The 13,133-nt window shown below is 38.4% G+C and overlaps 1 protein-coding gene across 2 annotated transcripts in view; it reads left to right on the forward strand.

Annotated features, from left to right (window-relative positions):
• CNST (consortin, connexin sorting protein) overlaps nucleotides 1–13,133 on the forward strand; it is a 119,121-nt gene that overhangs the window by 95,522 nt on the left and 10,466 nt on the right. For both annotated transcript variants that reach the window (XM_030557040.1, XM_030557041.1), the window contains exon 12: nucleotides 11,006–11,141. In XM_030557040.1, coding sequence (XP_030412900.1) covers nucleotides 11,006–11,141 — 136 coding nt within the window. The remainder of the gene's footprint in view (nucleotides 1–11,005; nucleotides 11,142–13,133) is intronic.

The raw sequence follows: 13,133 nt of genomic DNA on the forward strand, positions 1-13,133 counted from the left end.
TATAGCTCATCTGTATTCAGTTTCCTTGTGTGGTTTTTTTTTCTAGTTAATCTTGCCACTTCATGTTAGTTTAGGGCTTAATTTTCGAAAGTGCTAAGAACCCGCAAATTCAATGGAAGAGAAAAGAATCTCCCAAGTGCTTGGCACTTCTGAGAAACCAGCCCCTTAATTTGTTTCTATTGTTAATTTCCTTTAGTACAAATAATTAATAATTTGATTTTTTATTAGAAGTACTGTCAAAAAGAATTTAAATTAAGATATCATTAACATTTTGACAAGTCATCTGATCTTTGCAGTCAATATGTAATTTCTCCCACTGTTGTCATGAAACCTTTGAAGTTGGTTTATGCAAAAAGTATGCGTAGTATGTATTGACATGATATTCTGGGAAGCAAATACTTGGAAAATGAATTAGCATTTCAGTGTGTTATATTTAGAAAGCAAAAATCCTTGCATAAATTTCACAGTGGGAATGGAAAAACAAAACCATTTCATTAATCCTACCAAATTCACAGCCATGAAAAACACATCACGGGCCGTGAAATCTGGTCTTTTGTGTGCTTTTATCCTATACTATACCGATGTCACAGGGAGACCAGCATTTTTCAAATTGGGGGTCGTGACCCAAAAGGGAGTTGCAGGAGGGTCGCAAGGTTATTTTACAGGAGATTATGGTATTGCCACCTTTACTTCTGTGCTGCCTTCAGAGCTGGGCGATTGGAGAGTGGTGTCTGTTGGCCAGGCGCTCAGATCTGAAGGCAGCTTCCCATGGCATACCATGCCATCCTTACTTCTGTGCTGTTGCTGCTAGTGGCGCTGCCTTCAGAGCTGAGCACCAGCCAGCAGCCGCCACTCTCCAGCTGCTCAGCTCTGAAGGCAGCGCCACTAGCAGCAACAGCACAGAAGTAAAGGTAGCAGTACCGCAACCCTCCCCCTTACAATAACCTTGCCACCCCTCCCTCCCCACACAACTCCTTTTTGGATCAGGACCCCTACAATTACAACACCTTGAAATTTCAGATTTAAATAGCTGAAGTCATGAAATGTACAATTTTTAAAATCCTATGACCATGAAATTGACCAAAATGAACAGTGAATTTGGTAGGGCCCTACCTATAGTGGACTACAAAATACTGGATGGGTCAATCTGATCAGAGTAAAATTGATCATGGAGCAAGTCTCAGCAGGAATAAAACAACACATATTAGTTGGAAAGGAAATGGGAAATAATTATTATTTCAAAATAAGTTGCATAGACTTACCCAACCATATGGTTTGTATCTGTTTGGTATTATTGTCTGAGTCTAGTAACACTATTGCTTAGATTTAAATAAATTATTGAACATAAAAAATCATTATATATACATAAAAAGCATACATGCATTTTCTTATAATATTTATAGTAAAGAGGGTTTTTTATTACCTCTATATTTGGATCAGATAATTACTTCACGCAGTACCCTCCTATTACATTCTAAGTCTGAATTCAAATACTAATTATAAAAATAAAATGGGGAGTTTCTACTTTTATTTCAGGCATTTATTCATGGTGACCTTTTTCTGAGGACTTGGGAACCTCACAATAAATGTAAAAAAATTGCTAAATGTTGGTCTTTCAAAGCAAAAACACAATAAATCTTAAAGACCCTACTAGGCAGACAAAAGTTGGAACGAATATATAGCCTAACGAAGGGCCTTGAAGTTCACCGAACTTGGGCTCTGGAAGACTGTCAGCTGGTAGAGGTTTCAGAGATTTCAGAGGTGGAAGCCTCTTCTCAGGTCAGCTTGCTACTATTTCTGAAAGAATCAAGAATTGACAAGAGCAGTTGAACAGATTGTAACCACAATCGGACAGAATTAAAGGTACTACTCAGTCATCATTTCATCTATTGTTAAAGGGTCAGACTCTCACATGATGTAAGCAGATGCAATTTGACCTGTAAGGTCTATGTTTACATTATACTCTTCCTGTTTGAGTGGTCAGATTCTTTGCATGATATTAGGGCCATTAAACAGAGATCAATTGTGTCCCCATCTCTACCAACAAGGTCCAGAGATGACACGATGTTGAGATTCCTTATTGTTGCATATAGCCCTTATCCTGTAGGTTGGAGTTCAATGGAACTATTCCTGTACATAAAATTGTCCACATGTGTAAACATTGGTAGGATCAGGACCTATACTGCTATGTACTGAAGCCCGGGTGACCATCTGAGTTTCTTAGAAAAGAATGGTTAGATGGCATCTAAATATAATATAAACAGCAGCTAGTGAACCTACCCAGTAGCCCCTTTTTGAAGTTTAAAATTCATGTCTTGTGTATTTGTTGCTAATATATCAAAAGAGCTTTGGTCCATTTCAGAATGAAACTGCTAATAGCTTAACTATGTAGTCTCGCATTTGGCAGTTTGTCACACACTTACTGATTAATGCATTTTTTAAAATAATGTATATATTGAATAAAACTAAAATGATAGACTTCTGTCATGTAACTGGTTAAGAGGTAAGCATCATAGATAAATTACAACAGTTTTCTGTTTTTAAACCAAAGCATTTGTGAATGCTCTGGGCCCTTTTGACTAGATCTCCATTAAAGGTCCTCACAAAACTTCTGTCAAAATTATCTCTGCATATGCTGTGAATGATCCCAATAGACAGACTAAGAGTGGCATTAGTGCATTAGTTTAAAGCATTTTTCTTAAGTTTTCAAGGTACAAGTCCCCATTTTCAGAGCTGGACCCAAGTGGTGTGTCCACAAAATCTTTGTATAATAAAATCTGTGATAATATTTGGGAAGAAATTAACTCTGTGAGTAAGAAATTAGGTGTTTTGAATTCTGTACCAAATGCTGATACCAATAGGGTGGAAAGGAAAGTAATTTCATTAGCACTTGCTTTTAGGTGCCTAGCAGTCTTGATTTGCAATCTTCTTTTTCAGCCAGCATGTTATCCTTGTGTTGATTTGTAAAGTCCACTAACCTCAGCATTTTTCTTTATTGTAGACAGTTTCCATTCAGTCTTACGCATTGCAGAAAAGAGCAAAAGCTACTAAAACATTTAACAAAGAATGAGTTACAAAACAACAATAGCTATAGGTTAATAGATGGCCCCAAAGACTGCAATTCACTCATGGGCCTTTGTTAGTATCCTCCATAGTAATGGTAAAAACTTGGGTCAAAAGATGTGTTAAGGCCAGCAGAGCCCTGAGAGTGAATTCAGTCACATAGTCATGTCAAGGTCATCTATTGTTGATTATATAACCTAAAATTTAAAAAAAGTTTTAACATTTCAACTTCTGTTTTATGTAGGGCCTTCTTTTGCTGGGAGCCCTTTATGTAACACAGAAGTAGTCACAGTGGTGCCTGGGGACCAGCTGCAAGCCCTAGATTTCAACACTGTGGTCCATGCCAGCCAGACAATGTTAACTGCAGTGTCCCAGTCAAATCCAATTCCGTTAATTACTTTCTATCTATCTATCTAAATTCCTCCTGCAGTCATTACTGAAAAAGTTACCTGTAAATTCCCCACCTAAAAATTATTGTGGAAAACATTTGGTGCAGTGTGACTCTTTCATTCCATCCCATTTCAATGGTGAGTAAGTGATCTGCATATAAACAGTTTGTAAAATGCTTTGGGATCCTCCAGGATGAAAGGTACAATAGAAAAGTAAATTAAAATTATTTTAGTTGACAGAAACTGTGTGTTCAGGTAGGATAGTTCCACTTCTTGAGTGGCTTTCTAGATAAAGTGCAAATAACCTTTTATTACTTAATAAAAGAAGAAAAGAGAGGGTATAAACATTTGCAATGAGCAATTTTCAGTTGAGAGTACGGCTAGTCTGGACAAAGTGATATTGGATATGTTAATTCCATTATAATAATAGATTCTGTTTGTATGGTGCCTAGGAGCCATAGCTTTGTAGGTGACTTGTAAAACAAATAATTAAAATATAAATTACAAATACTAGCAAAGTTTTAAAAGCAAATAACATATTTAAAACTAAATCATGGCATCAGACAGAAGAGATTTCTCCTCACCAAGAAGAAAGGGCTTTATGCCTGTGTGCTTGTGTCTGTGTGTCTTTTTGTTTAAAAACAAAAAAAAAATCTAGATCCATGGCACTTATTAGGTCAGAGGGTTAATAGATCCCAATGACTGTAACTTCGGAGATAAAGACATTAGCAATTCTACTGCTGCAAGACTGAAAGGCCTCCCTCACTTTCCTTAATGGGGAAGATGGTATATAGGGTGTTGAAAGCCTAAGATGATGGGATTCAGTCTATTTTAGTCCTTTATATATTAGAACTAAAACCTGAAACTCAGTCCATATAACAATAGGCAGGCAGGGCAATGAGTGAAACTCAGAGTAGCAAGACTTCCTTCACAAAGGTACAGCCTGAACCAGTTAACAAGACACTGCTGGTGACAACTAACTTGCTCCTTATGCAGTTCAACAGGAGCCATTGATCCTCTTTATCACAAGCAATACAATCATAGCAACACATTCAGGTGTCAAACATTCTAGTTTCCTAAAGCAAATTCATTTTACCCCCAGATAAATGAGCAAACTATCATTTTCTGCCCACCCTTCATTTTATCATGGTGAGGAAGTGTGAGTAGTTTTTGTGCCTGGGCTGGTAAATTATTATGATGAGCTGATTTTAGACAATTACTTCCAGTTCAGCTGGGTCAAATAACATTCATACTCAAAGTTTAACTTTATCCTTTCAACTATATTTGAATGTGGTTTTTAAACTGCATGCTTCTGAAGTGTGTACAAATGCACCTTTTTTGTACTTACAGTTTGTCTCAATGCAACAATTGTTTGGCTAGCTAATGGTTATAAAATATTGCCAGTAGCTGAGAGAGCCAACCTTAATCATTATCTTTTACTAGTTAAGTCACTGAAAATACGAAATGACATTATTGGTGCAGTGCCTACTGGATTATGCCATCAGCCTCTCCTTTTAAACACAGCTCTTTGGAGTGTCTCTGTCTCTGATCTGTCTGATTAGAGTATGCATTTGTGCAATATGTAGCTCTACATTGTGAGGTTATTTAAGAAACGGAAATTGTGAAACAGACCACTTGTTTTCTGTGTTTGTACTATTCTTATCATTTCTGTAGAGTGCCAGCGTGTTGTCATATCCTCTGCTAATTTGATTAGATTACACTGAGTATTACCGCAGGCCAAAGCCATAAAAGTAGTCTGGAATGTTGAGTTTTGAATCCACATTTTCTGTGAAATTGAGACTGACAATTATAAATATGTTAGGTCTTGTCCCTCATTAGTAGATGAAAGATATATTTGGTTCGGTGGCAAATCTGATTTCATATACACCTCTATCCCAATAGAACGTTGTCCTCGTGAGCCAAAAAATCTTACTGCATTATATGTGCAACTGCATTATATCAAACTTGCTTTGATCCACCGAAGTGCGCAGCCCCGTCCCCCGGAGTGCTGCTTTATTGCGTTATATCTGAATTCGTGTTATATCAGGTCACGTTATATCAGGGTAGAAGTGTATATCTAACGCACCCTCCTCATCTGTAACCTAAATGTATGCAGATAACTCCTGCTAATTTTCAGAGTAACAAATCAGTTTTTACTAACTCCTTCTAATTTACAGGGTAGGTATAAAAGTACTAGTAAAATTTCACTCAGACTTAATGGGGGGATAGATGTTTTTCTTCTTAAGTAAAGATGATGTCAGGGCAGAAATGGGCATGTCTAAATACATTTTCTGTTTTTAAGTCCTGTTAATTTCCAGCATGGGCATAACTGCCAACATATGAAAACTATAAATAGGAACATTTGGGGAGGAAAAATTGAGGCACACCTTCTAACTCAATTGAAATTCAATAGCCAAAGGGCAGCATGGAAAACTTAAAATACTTTACTAAAATATCATGACTATCTCTTCTGCAATAGGGGACAGTTGTTGTGCATACTTCTGTTTTATGCATAATATATACTTACAACTTCATTTTTATTTATAGGGTTTTTTGTATTGCTCGTCGTAGTATCTGCACAGTTTTAAGTAGTTGGTGTTCTTGCTAAAAAGGATTATATAGTAATAGGAAAATATGGTAGGTATTTTAAAGAAGGGCTTTGTGAACAGACACTAGGGCTTAAATCTTATTTTGGTTTGATTCATTGTGAATATTCTCACACAGTTGTGTTGTCTATTGCTCTGTTTTAATTTGTGAAAAATATTATGTTCTTTATGTATCCTAGAAGTTTGCTAAAGCATAGTCGGTCAGTCAACTAGTAGTGTCTCACATTTGCCATATGATCCTGAAAACTCAGTTGCAGTGTTTAAAAAGTTGACTGTTACTATCAACACCTGGATCACAGGGAATGTGTGCTACTGCCCATGCCATTTTGATGTTGGATTTATAGAGATGTCTCAAATGTGCAAGTCTGACATCCAGCAAATCTGAACACTGTTATAGTTGCATCCTCTTACATTATAAACTAACTTTTTAAAAGCTTTTGTCTAAAACTCAGCTGAGTACCATTTTATGGAAGATCTTTTCTTTTTGTGTAACTGTGATCATGTTTATCAGATAGTGATGACACTAACACACTAAGCAAATTTTCATATATGCATTTACATTACTACTCATACAACAGTTTTGTGCGCCATCTTGCTGTTCTCTTATTTGGAAACGTTTCCTTTTTTCTTCTCCTAGTTCATGCAAGAACCCAAAAACAGAGGAAGAGAATACAGGCTGCTCTCTAAGGCAGCAAGGCACAATTAACCCCGCCTTGCTTTAAGCTGTCTTTTTAGGACTGTCTCCTGTGCTTTGCTACAGAACACTTTAGGCTGCAAGCAGGAGCAGAAAACAGCCGCCCTCCCACCCTCTACTCTCACACTCTTAATGTGATAACTTGCAATTCCAACACAGTCCTCAATACATCACACTGTACTCTTACTAAAGAACATCTCTAGTTGTAGTAACACTCAAATTAAGAAGCCAGTTAAAGCCTGCATTCTTTGGTGCCTCTATTTTGAAAAATAGTAATTTGGAAGGCAGAGGTATGTTTCTGCCTCTAACTGCCCAGAGTAGGTACCCTTTTACCCTCTTAATATGTTACTGTTTAACCAGAAGTAGTCAGTTGTGTTAATGCAATTATATATGTGAATTCTTTTTATTGTAAATACTATTGTCTACTTTGGTTGTAAATGGTCATGTTACTTTTGTATTGAAACAGCTTATTATTTAGAGCTTAATATTTGGTCTCTACAAAAATATGAGTAGAACTAAAGATAAACACATTTTATCAATCGATTCTAATTTTTCTAAAAAGCCATGGCCCTAAATACCTTCTCTATATTTAGGTAACTTAGCCTCTTGTGTATTAATGGGAATCTCTGTATATACTCAACTCCATTCTGGAGGTTGACTAGATCCAGGTGAAGCCAGAAGAAGTAGTTAATTCCACATCAGCACTTGAACATCACTAATATGCTCTGACTTTTCCTACCTTACACTGTTTTATACACAGGATAAAAATGGACCTACATACTAGTCTGAAATTCCTTCAGAAAGTTGTATTGAATCTCCATTTTAGTTTGTCATCGGCCATTTTTTCTAAACATTTCAAATTCATTTTGAAGAAATCAACTTTCAGAAACTTTACTTGGTCTCATGGATTCTATCTTTAGACCAGAAAGGTGGCCTGTGAATAAGCACCATGTCCAACTAATTGTTCTGTACCATTTCTTACATCACTGTTGTTACTACATTTCTTCAGTGGGACTGTATCATGCTAACATTATGAAAATCATTGCCACTTGAACATTAAGAGCCTGATGCTCTGAGTGTTCAGTATCTTGCATGCAAGATCTGGCGCTCTGCCACATATATATCAGATACTGTGGTCATCCTCTGTCCATTTATTTACCTTGAAGATGCCTTCTATGAAAAACTCATGACCTTATCTAATCTTGCCAAACAAAAATTGCTTGGTCATTGCATCAACCAGTGAATGCATATTTGATATCTTTATTCTGCAACGTTCTTGTTTTGAGCTGAGAAGCCCAACTTTTTCCTACTTTTGTTCTGTTGGGCTCTCTCTGCCTAGTCTCTTCTGCTCCTATGTATGCACAAATAATTTAGTTTGTTTGGTATATAAAAGAAAATTGCTTGCTTTTTGTTTTTTAAAGGAACAGTATTTTCAATTATTTTCTATTATGCGGTCTCAGATTCTTTCGCAAACATTTTGATACTTGTCTGTTTAACACTTACCAGGTGCTGCAGCTTGAACATCCAGTGCTGAACGACAGTGGTACCATCTGTCTGGTTTCTGTTAGAATAAGACATTAGTTTTCCTGTGCTCCAGGGTGTGCTTTGGAAGTGTTCTTCTGTGGGCCCATCTTATGAGATCAGCACCAACATTTGGGCAAATGTGAGGTCCTGCATCTCGAAACAAAGAATGCTGGTCATACTGGATGGCAGATTCTATCTTGGGAAGCAGTGACTCTGAAAGAAGGCTTAGGGTTATGGTGGAAAGTCAGCTGAGCATGAACTCACTATGTTTCCCTGTAGCTAAAAGGGCTAATGTGATGCTTGGATGTGTAAACAGGGGGATCTCCAGTAGGAGTGTGGCAATTATGTAATTCATATTTGGCTTTGGTACTGCTATTACCGGGATATTGTGTCCAGTTCTTGTGTCCACAGTTCAAGAAAGACATTGATAAATTGGAGAGGGTTCAGCGAGGAGCCACAAGAGTGATTAAAGGATTGGAAAAAATGTTTTAATGATAAACTCAAGGTGCTCAATCTAGTCAGTTTAACAAAAAGAAGGTGAAGGGGTGATTTGATTAGTCTATAAGTACATATATGGGTAATAAAAAAATTATAATATGCTCCTCAGTCTAGTATAACAAGGTCCAATAGCTGGAAGTTGAAGCTAGACAAATTCAGATTGGAAATAAGGTGCTAATTTTTAACAGTGAATGTAATTAACTATTGTAAGAATTCACTAAGGGTTGTGGTGGATTCACCATCATTGACACCTTTTAAATTAAGATTGGATGTTTTTTCTAAAAAGATGCTCTCATTCAACCACAGCTATTGGACTTAGAGCAAGAATTAATTCAGGGAAGTTCTATGACCTGTGTTATGCAGAAGGTCAGACTAGATGACCATAGAGGTCCCTGTTCCTGCTGGCCTTATAATCTATGAATAAGTAATAGACATTCCCTATTGTATTAAATTAGGAGGACATATCCTAAAATATGTTGCATTCAAACAGCAATCTGATTACAGCATTTACTAACTTATTTGCAAGGGCAATCATACAGCATAGAAAACAACATAAAAATGGAATATATAGGGAACTCCACTGTTAAAAACTAGATACCAGATCTGTTCTTGCTATTGGGAAAGTTTTGTTGTTGAGATGGCTGAAATCTAAAACTTTAAAAAGTTTACAAACACCCCTATTTAGAGATGCTGGCCAGTCTCCTTTTACCTCAGTAGAACTCAGATGAGAAACCAGTGATTAATATCATTGTGAAATGTATGTACTAACACTAAATGAGGAATTATGGATACTCATTGATATTAGGCTGTACAGTCTGCCCAGATAGCAGGGTATGTCATAGCTAGCTACCTATCTCCTATGAAAATTAAACCTGATGGAATCAGAAACTATGGAAGACTCATTTACATACAAATCATACAAGGAAGAAAAGCATCCTACCTCTTGAAAGAAGTTTATTGAACTTTTGAAGCCAACTTTACATCCATCACTAGACAGACACAAGGGAACAGAGCTCTTGCAAGCTGAGAAAAATGGGTCCTTCAACCAAGGGGTGCTAAAGTCTCTGGAACGAAATATAGGCAATAAAACCTAGGTTCCCAGCGTTTTTGGCTAGAGACCTTCCATGCCCACCACTCTGTCAGAAGCTGGGTGCTCCAGCACCTCTCTGTGTCTCATCATGCCATCTCCTAATTCATTTGCCACTGTCTCTCCTTTTAGCTCTCTGTTTTCTCTATCAAGTCATCTTTATACTCTTTTTAACCCTCCAAGTATATTTTAATTTTCAGTCTCTCTTCCCTGCCCCCTCTCTTGGTTTTTGCTACTTCCTCCCTGCTTCCCCTCTCTATTTCTGCTCTCACCAAAAAGTTACATGCCACTTGGGGTGGCGGCGACGTCCTTTGTTGGCTGTGTTGGAGTAGACAATATGTGTTCTTGCAGCTGACCTGATTGCTGCAGGAAGAGAATGGAAAAACTTTGGGTAGTGACCTGCTGCCCAGAGCACTGTTTCATGTGAGTGTTCCCAGGGCCAGCTGCATTATGGGGATGCCAATAGAGCAGGGACCTTTGAGTTGCTGCCTGCTGTTTTACCCAGAGTTTGTTACAGTGAGAAACTAGAAGTGGATGTCATGCAGCTTTCCCTCCCCCTGCAGTTCCTCTGTTGTATGTTGTGCCCCCAGACTAATCTGTCGCCTCCCAGGGAAGCCAGGTGTGGTGCCTTAGAGTCACAATGTTGGGCAATGAATCAAGCAGTGTAATTTCCAAGAGTGGTTTGTCATGGTCTGTGCAGGGTTACTGACCTTAGAAAAAGAAAGTAAATGTATTGTTTGCTGACGGTAGTGAAGACCCATATTCATCACTGTTCCCATCCATCATGAATTTAAGGCCTTAGGCTACATAGGAACTAATAGAATCTACAACATGATACATGATCCAAGAGAATAGATCTGTGGATACTTAACAGAGAGAACAATTAAAGAGAAGTTTTCTCCTCTTACGCAGCAGGAAAAGGAACGATACTGCAGTTGACCTATCTATTTCGAGATGTACTTGTGAAGAAATAATTTCATAAATGCAGCACCATTACAAGAAAATAAACAAGGGGAAACTGTTTCTCTGCTGTTTCTCATTCCCTTCTCCCCTTACAGCCATCACTGAGTGGCTTTCGTGTCTGAATTTCTAACACAGTCTGTATTGTCACTCTGTGCCAAATGATTCTTATAAACTCTCATAGGTTGCCCCAGCAGAGGGACTGGTGTCCATCCTAAAGAAGAGAGATGACAGTGAAGGAAAGACACCTGCTCAAATCCAGCAGAGAAATCCAAAGAGAAGAGTGAGATTCCAAGAAATGGAAGACACCTTGGATCAAGGTAGCTTGCCTATGTTAATTTATGTTCTCATAGTATACAATTACAAACCATATCTATGCTTTCATTTGTTAAATAAGAAGAAAAGCAGGAAATAGTCTGATTTAAACCAATTATTGCTATTGTCTGACCTGTATTGGCTTGCGAGCTATTCTCCATACAGTGGACTGTACTAAAAGTTATTTTAGAAATGGATAGGGATATGCAAAGGCTTTTGTGCAACAAGTTACTTAACCAGAACAAAGGGAAACTTCAAATACATTTTTGTTGTAAACCAGAGCTCTCAGCTTTGGCAGGGGCTGAAGGATGCTGCTCTCTCTTATGAGTGACAGCTTTCTCCTGTCTGGATTTCCCTTCATTTAATTTCTAATCCGTAAAAGTCGAAGAAGTATTGTTCATTGATCTAACCAACATGTCAAAAAAGCAATGCAAAAAACCTGCATGTTTGTTTTCCCTTACATAGCTTGCCCTCCAGGATGACCAGCCTGCTCAGAAACCACATTTGTAGAACTATGGGATTGAAAGGCTGGAGGCTTTAATTTTGTTTTATAATTACTAACATGGGTGTCAATACGTTTGCCGTTGAAATATGGTTTAAATTTATGTTTAATGCATCCCTGTCTACTGATGGGTTAACTAACTGCAGGGGAAATCCTTACTTTGCTGTCATTACTGGAATGAGTTTTACTGTAGTCCATCACTATCACCACACCACCTTATCACAATCGTGGTGGCAGTAAGAGTCACTCCACACTTTAGCAGAGTGGGGGCCCAAAAAGATCTTTCACTGTTACTGTATCTAGCCAAAACTCACTTTTCTTATTTTGAGGCTGTCGCTCCTCCTTGTCTTATTGTCATCTGAGACTAGGCCTAATTCATACTTGCCAAAATCATCTAACCAAAAAAAAGTAGAATTTATATTTGTATTTAAAATATTTACTGATGGGGCAGGAACTCATGATTTCTCTTCTTCTGGGCTGAAGGACAGATTGTGTTGTGGTAGTTCCTGGGGGAACCAATTCTGGCTCCTCTCCCTTTGAGAGGGGCAGGGCACAGGGGATTCTGGGGATTCAGGGAATTTGTCTGCTCCTTTTCTTGTGCTGGGTGGAGGTGTCAGGTATCCTGGCTCCTCCTCCCAAGTATTGCAGTTGTTCTGGCTTCTCCTCACAAGTGAAAGTGATTGGTCTTTGTGGTCTGGAAGGACGGAGATTGTAAGGATGAGGTTTGATATTGGGAGGTCCCATTTCTCAGTCTCTTTGAGTGTATGCCACGGTTGGGGCTGTTTCTCTTCTTTGCAGAAGTTTCTTCAAGGCCCTGTCATCAAGTTGAAGGATGAGAGAGTGCAGGGGTTAGGTTCAATAGTGGAAGGATCCATCTCCCAGTTCTTCAGGACTGTTTGGCACCACGGTCAGGAATGAATGCAAGGAGTGGCTCCTCTTCCCTTAGGAAATCCCAATGCTTGAGGCATCGAGACATTAGATGCTGGCCACTACATGTGTGAACAGATGCCTACCTACACACACACACACACACACACACACACACACACACACACACACACACACACACACACACACACACACACACACACACACACTCTTTGATTGTCTGTAGGCATAATGGGAAATGGAGCTGAGAATAACTCAGATTTACTTGTCAATTTATTTGATTTTCACCATAAACCATAGGAGGGACCAGAAACCAATAGACTATGGAAGGCCAGGGGCTATAGAATAGCAGGCATAATAATTACCTTAGTTAGAATCATAGAGTTGGAAGGGACCTCAGAAGATCATCTAGTCCAACCCCCTGCTCAGAGCAGGACCAATTCCAAATTAAATCCCCAAATGGCCCCCTCAAGGATTGAGCTCACAAAACTGGATTTAGCAGGCCAATGCTCAAACCACTGAGCTATCCCAGTTCATTCCTGTTGTTCCCCTGAAGATACATCATCTCTTAATTCTTCTCTTAACTAGACTATTTGAATTCTTCTCC

Source organism: Gopherus evgoodei, chromosome 3 (genome assembly GCF_007399415.2).
Source record: "Gopherus evgoodei ecotype Sinaloan lineage chromosome 3, rGopEvg1_v1.p, whole genome shotgun sequence".
NCBI classification, from domain to species: domain Eukaryota; kingdom Metazoa; phylum Chordata; order Testudines; family Testudinidae; genus Gopherus; species Gopherus evgoodei.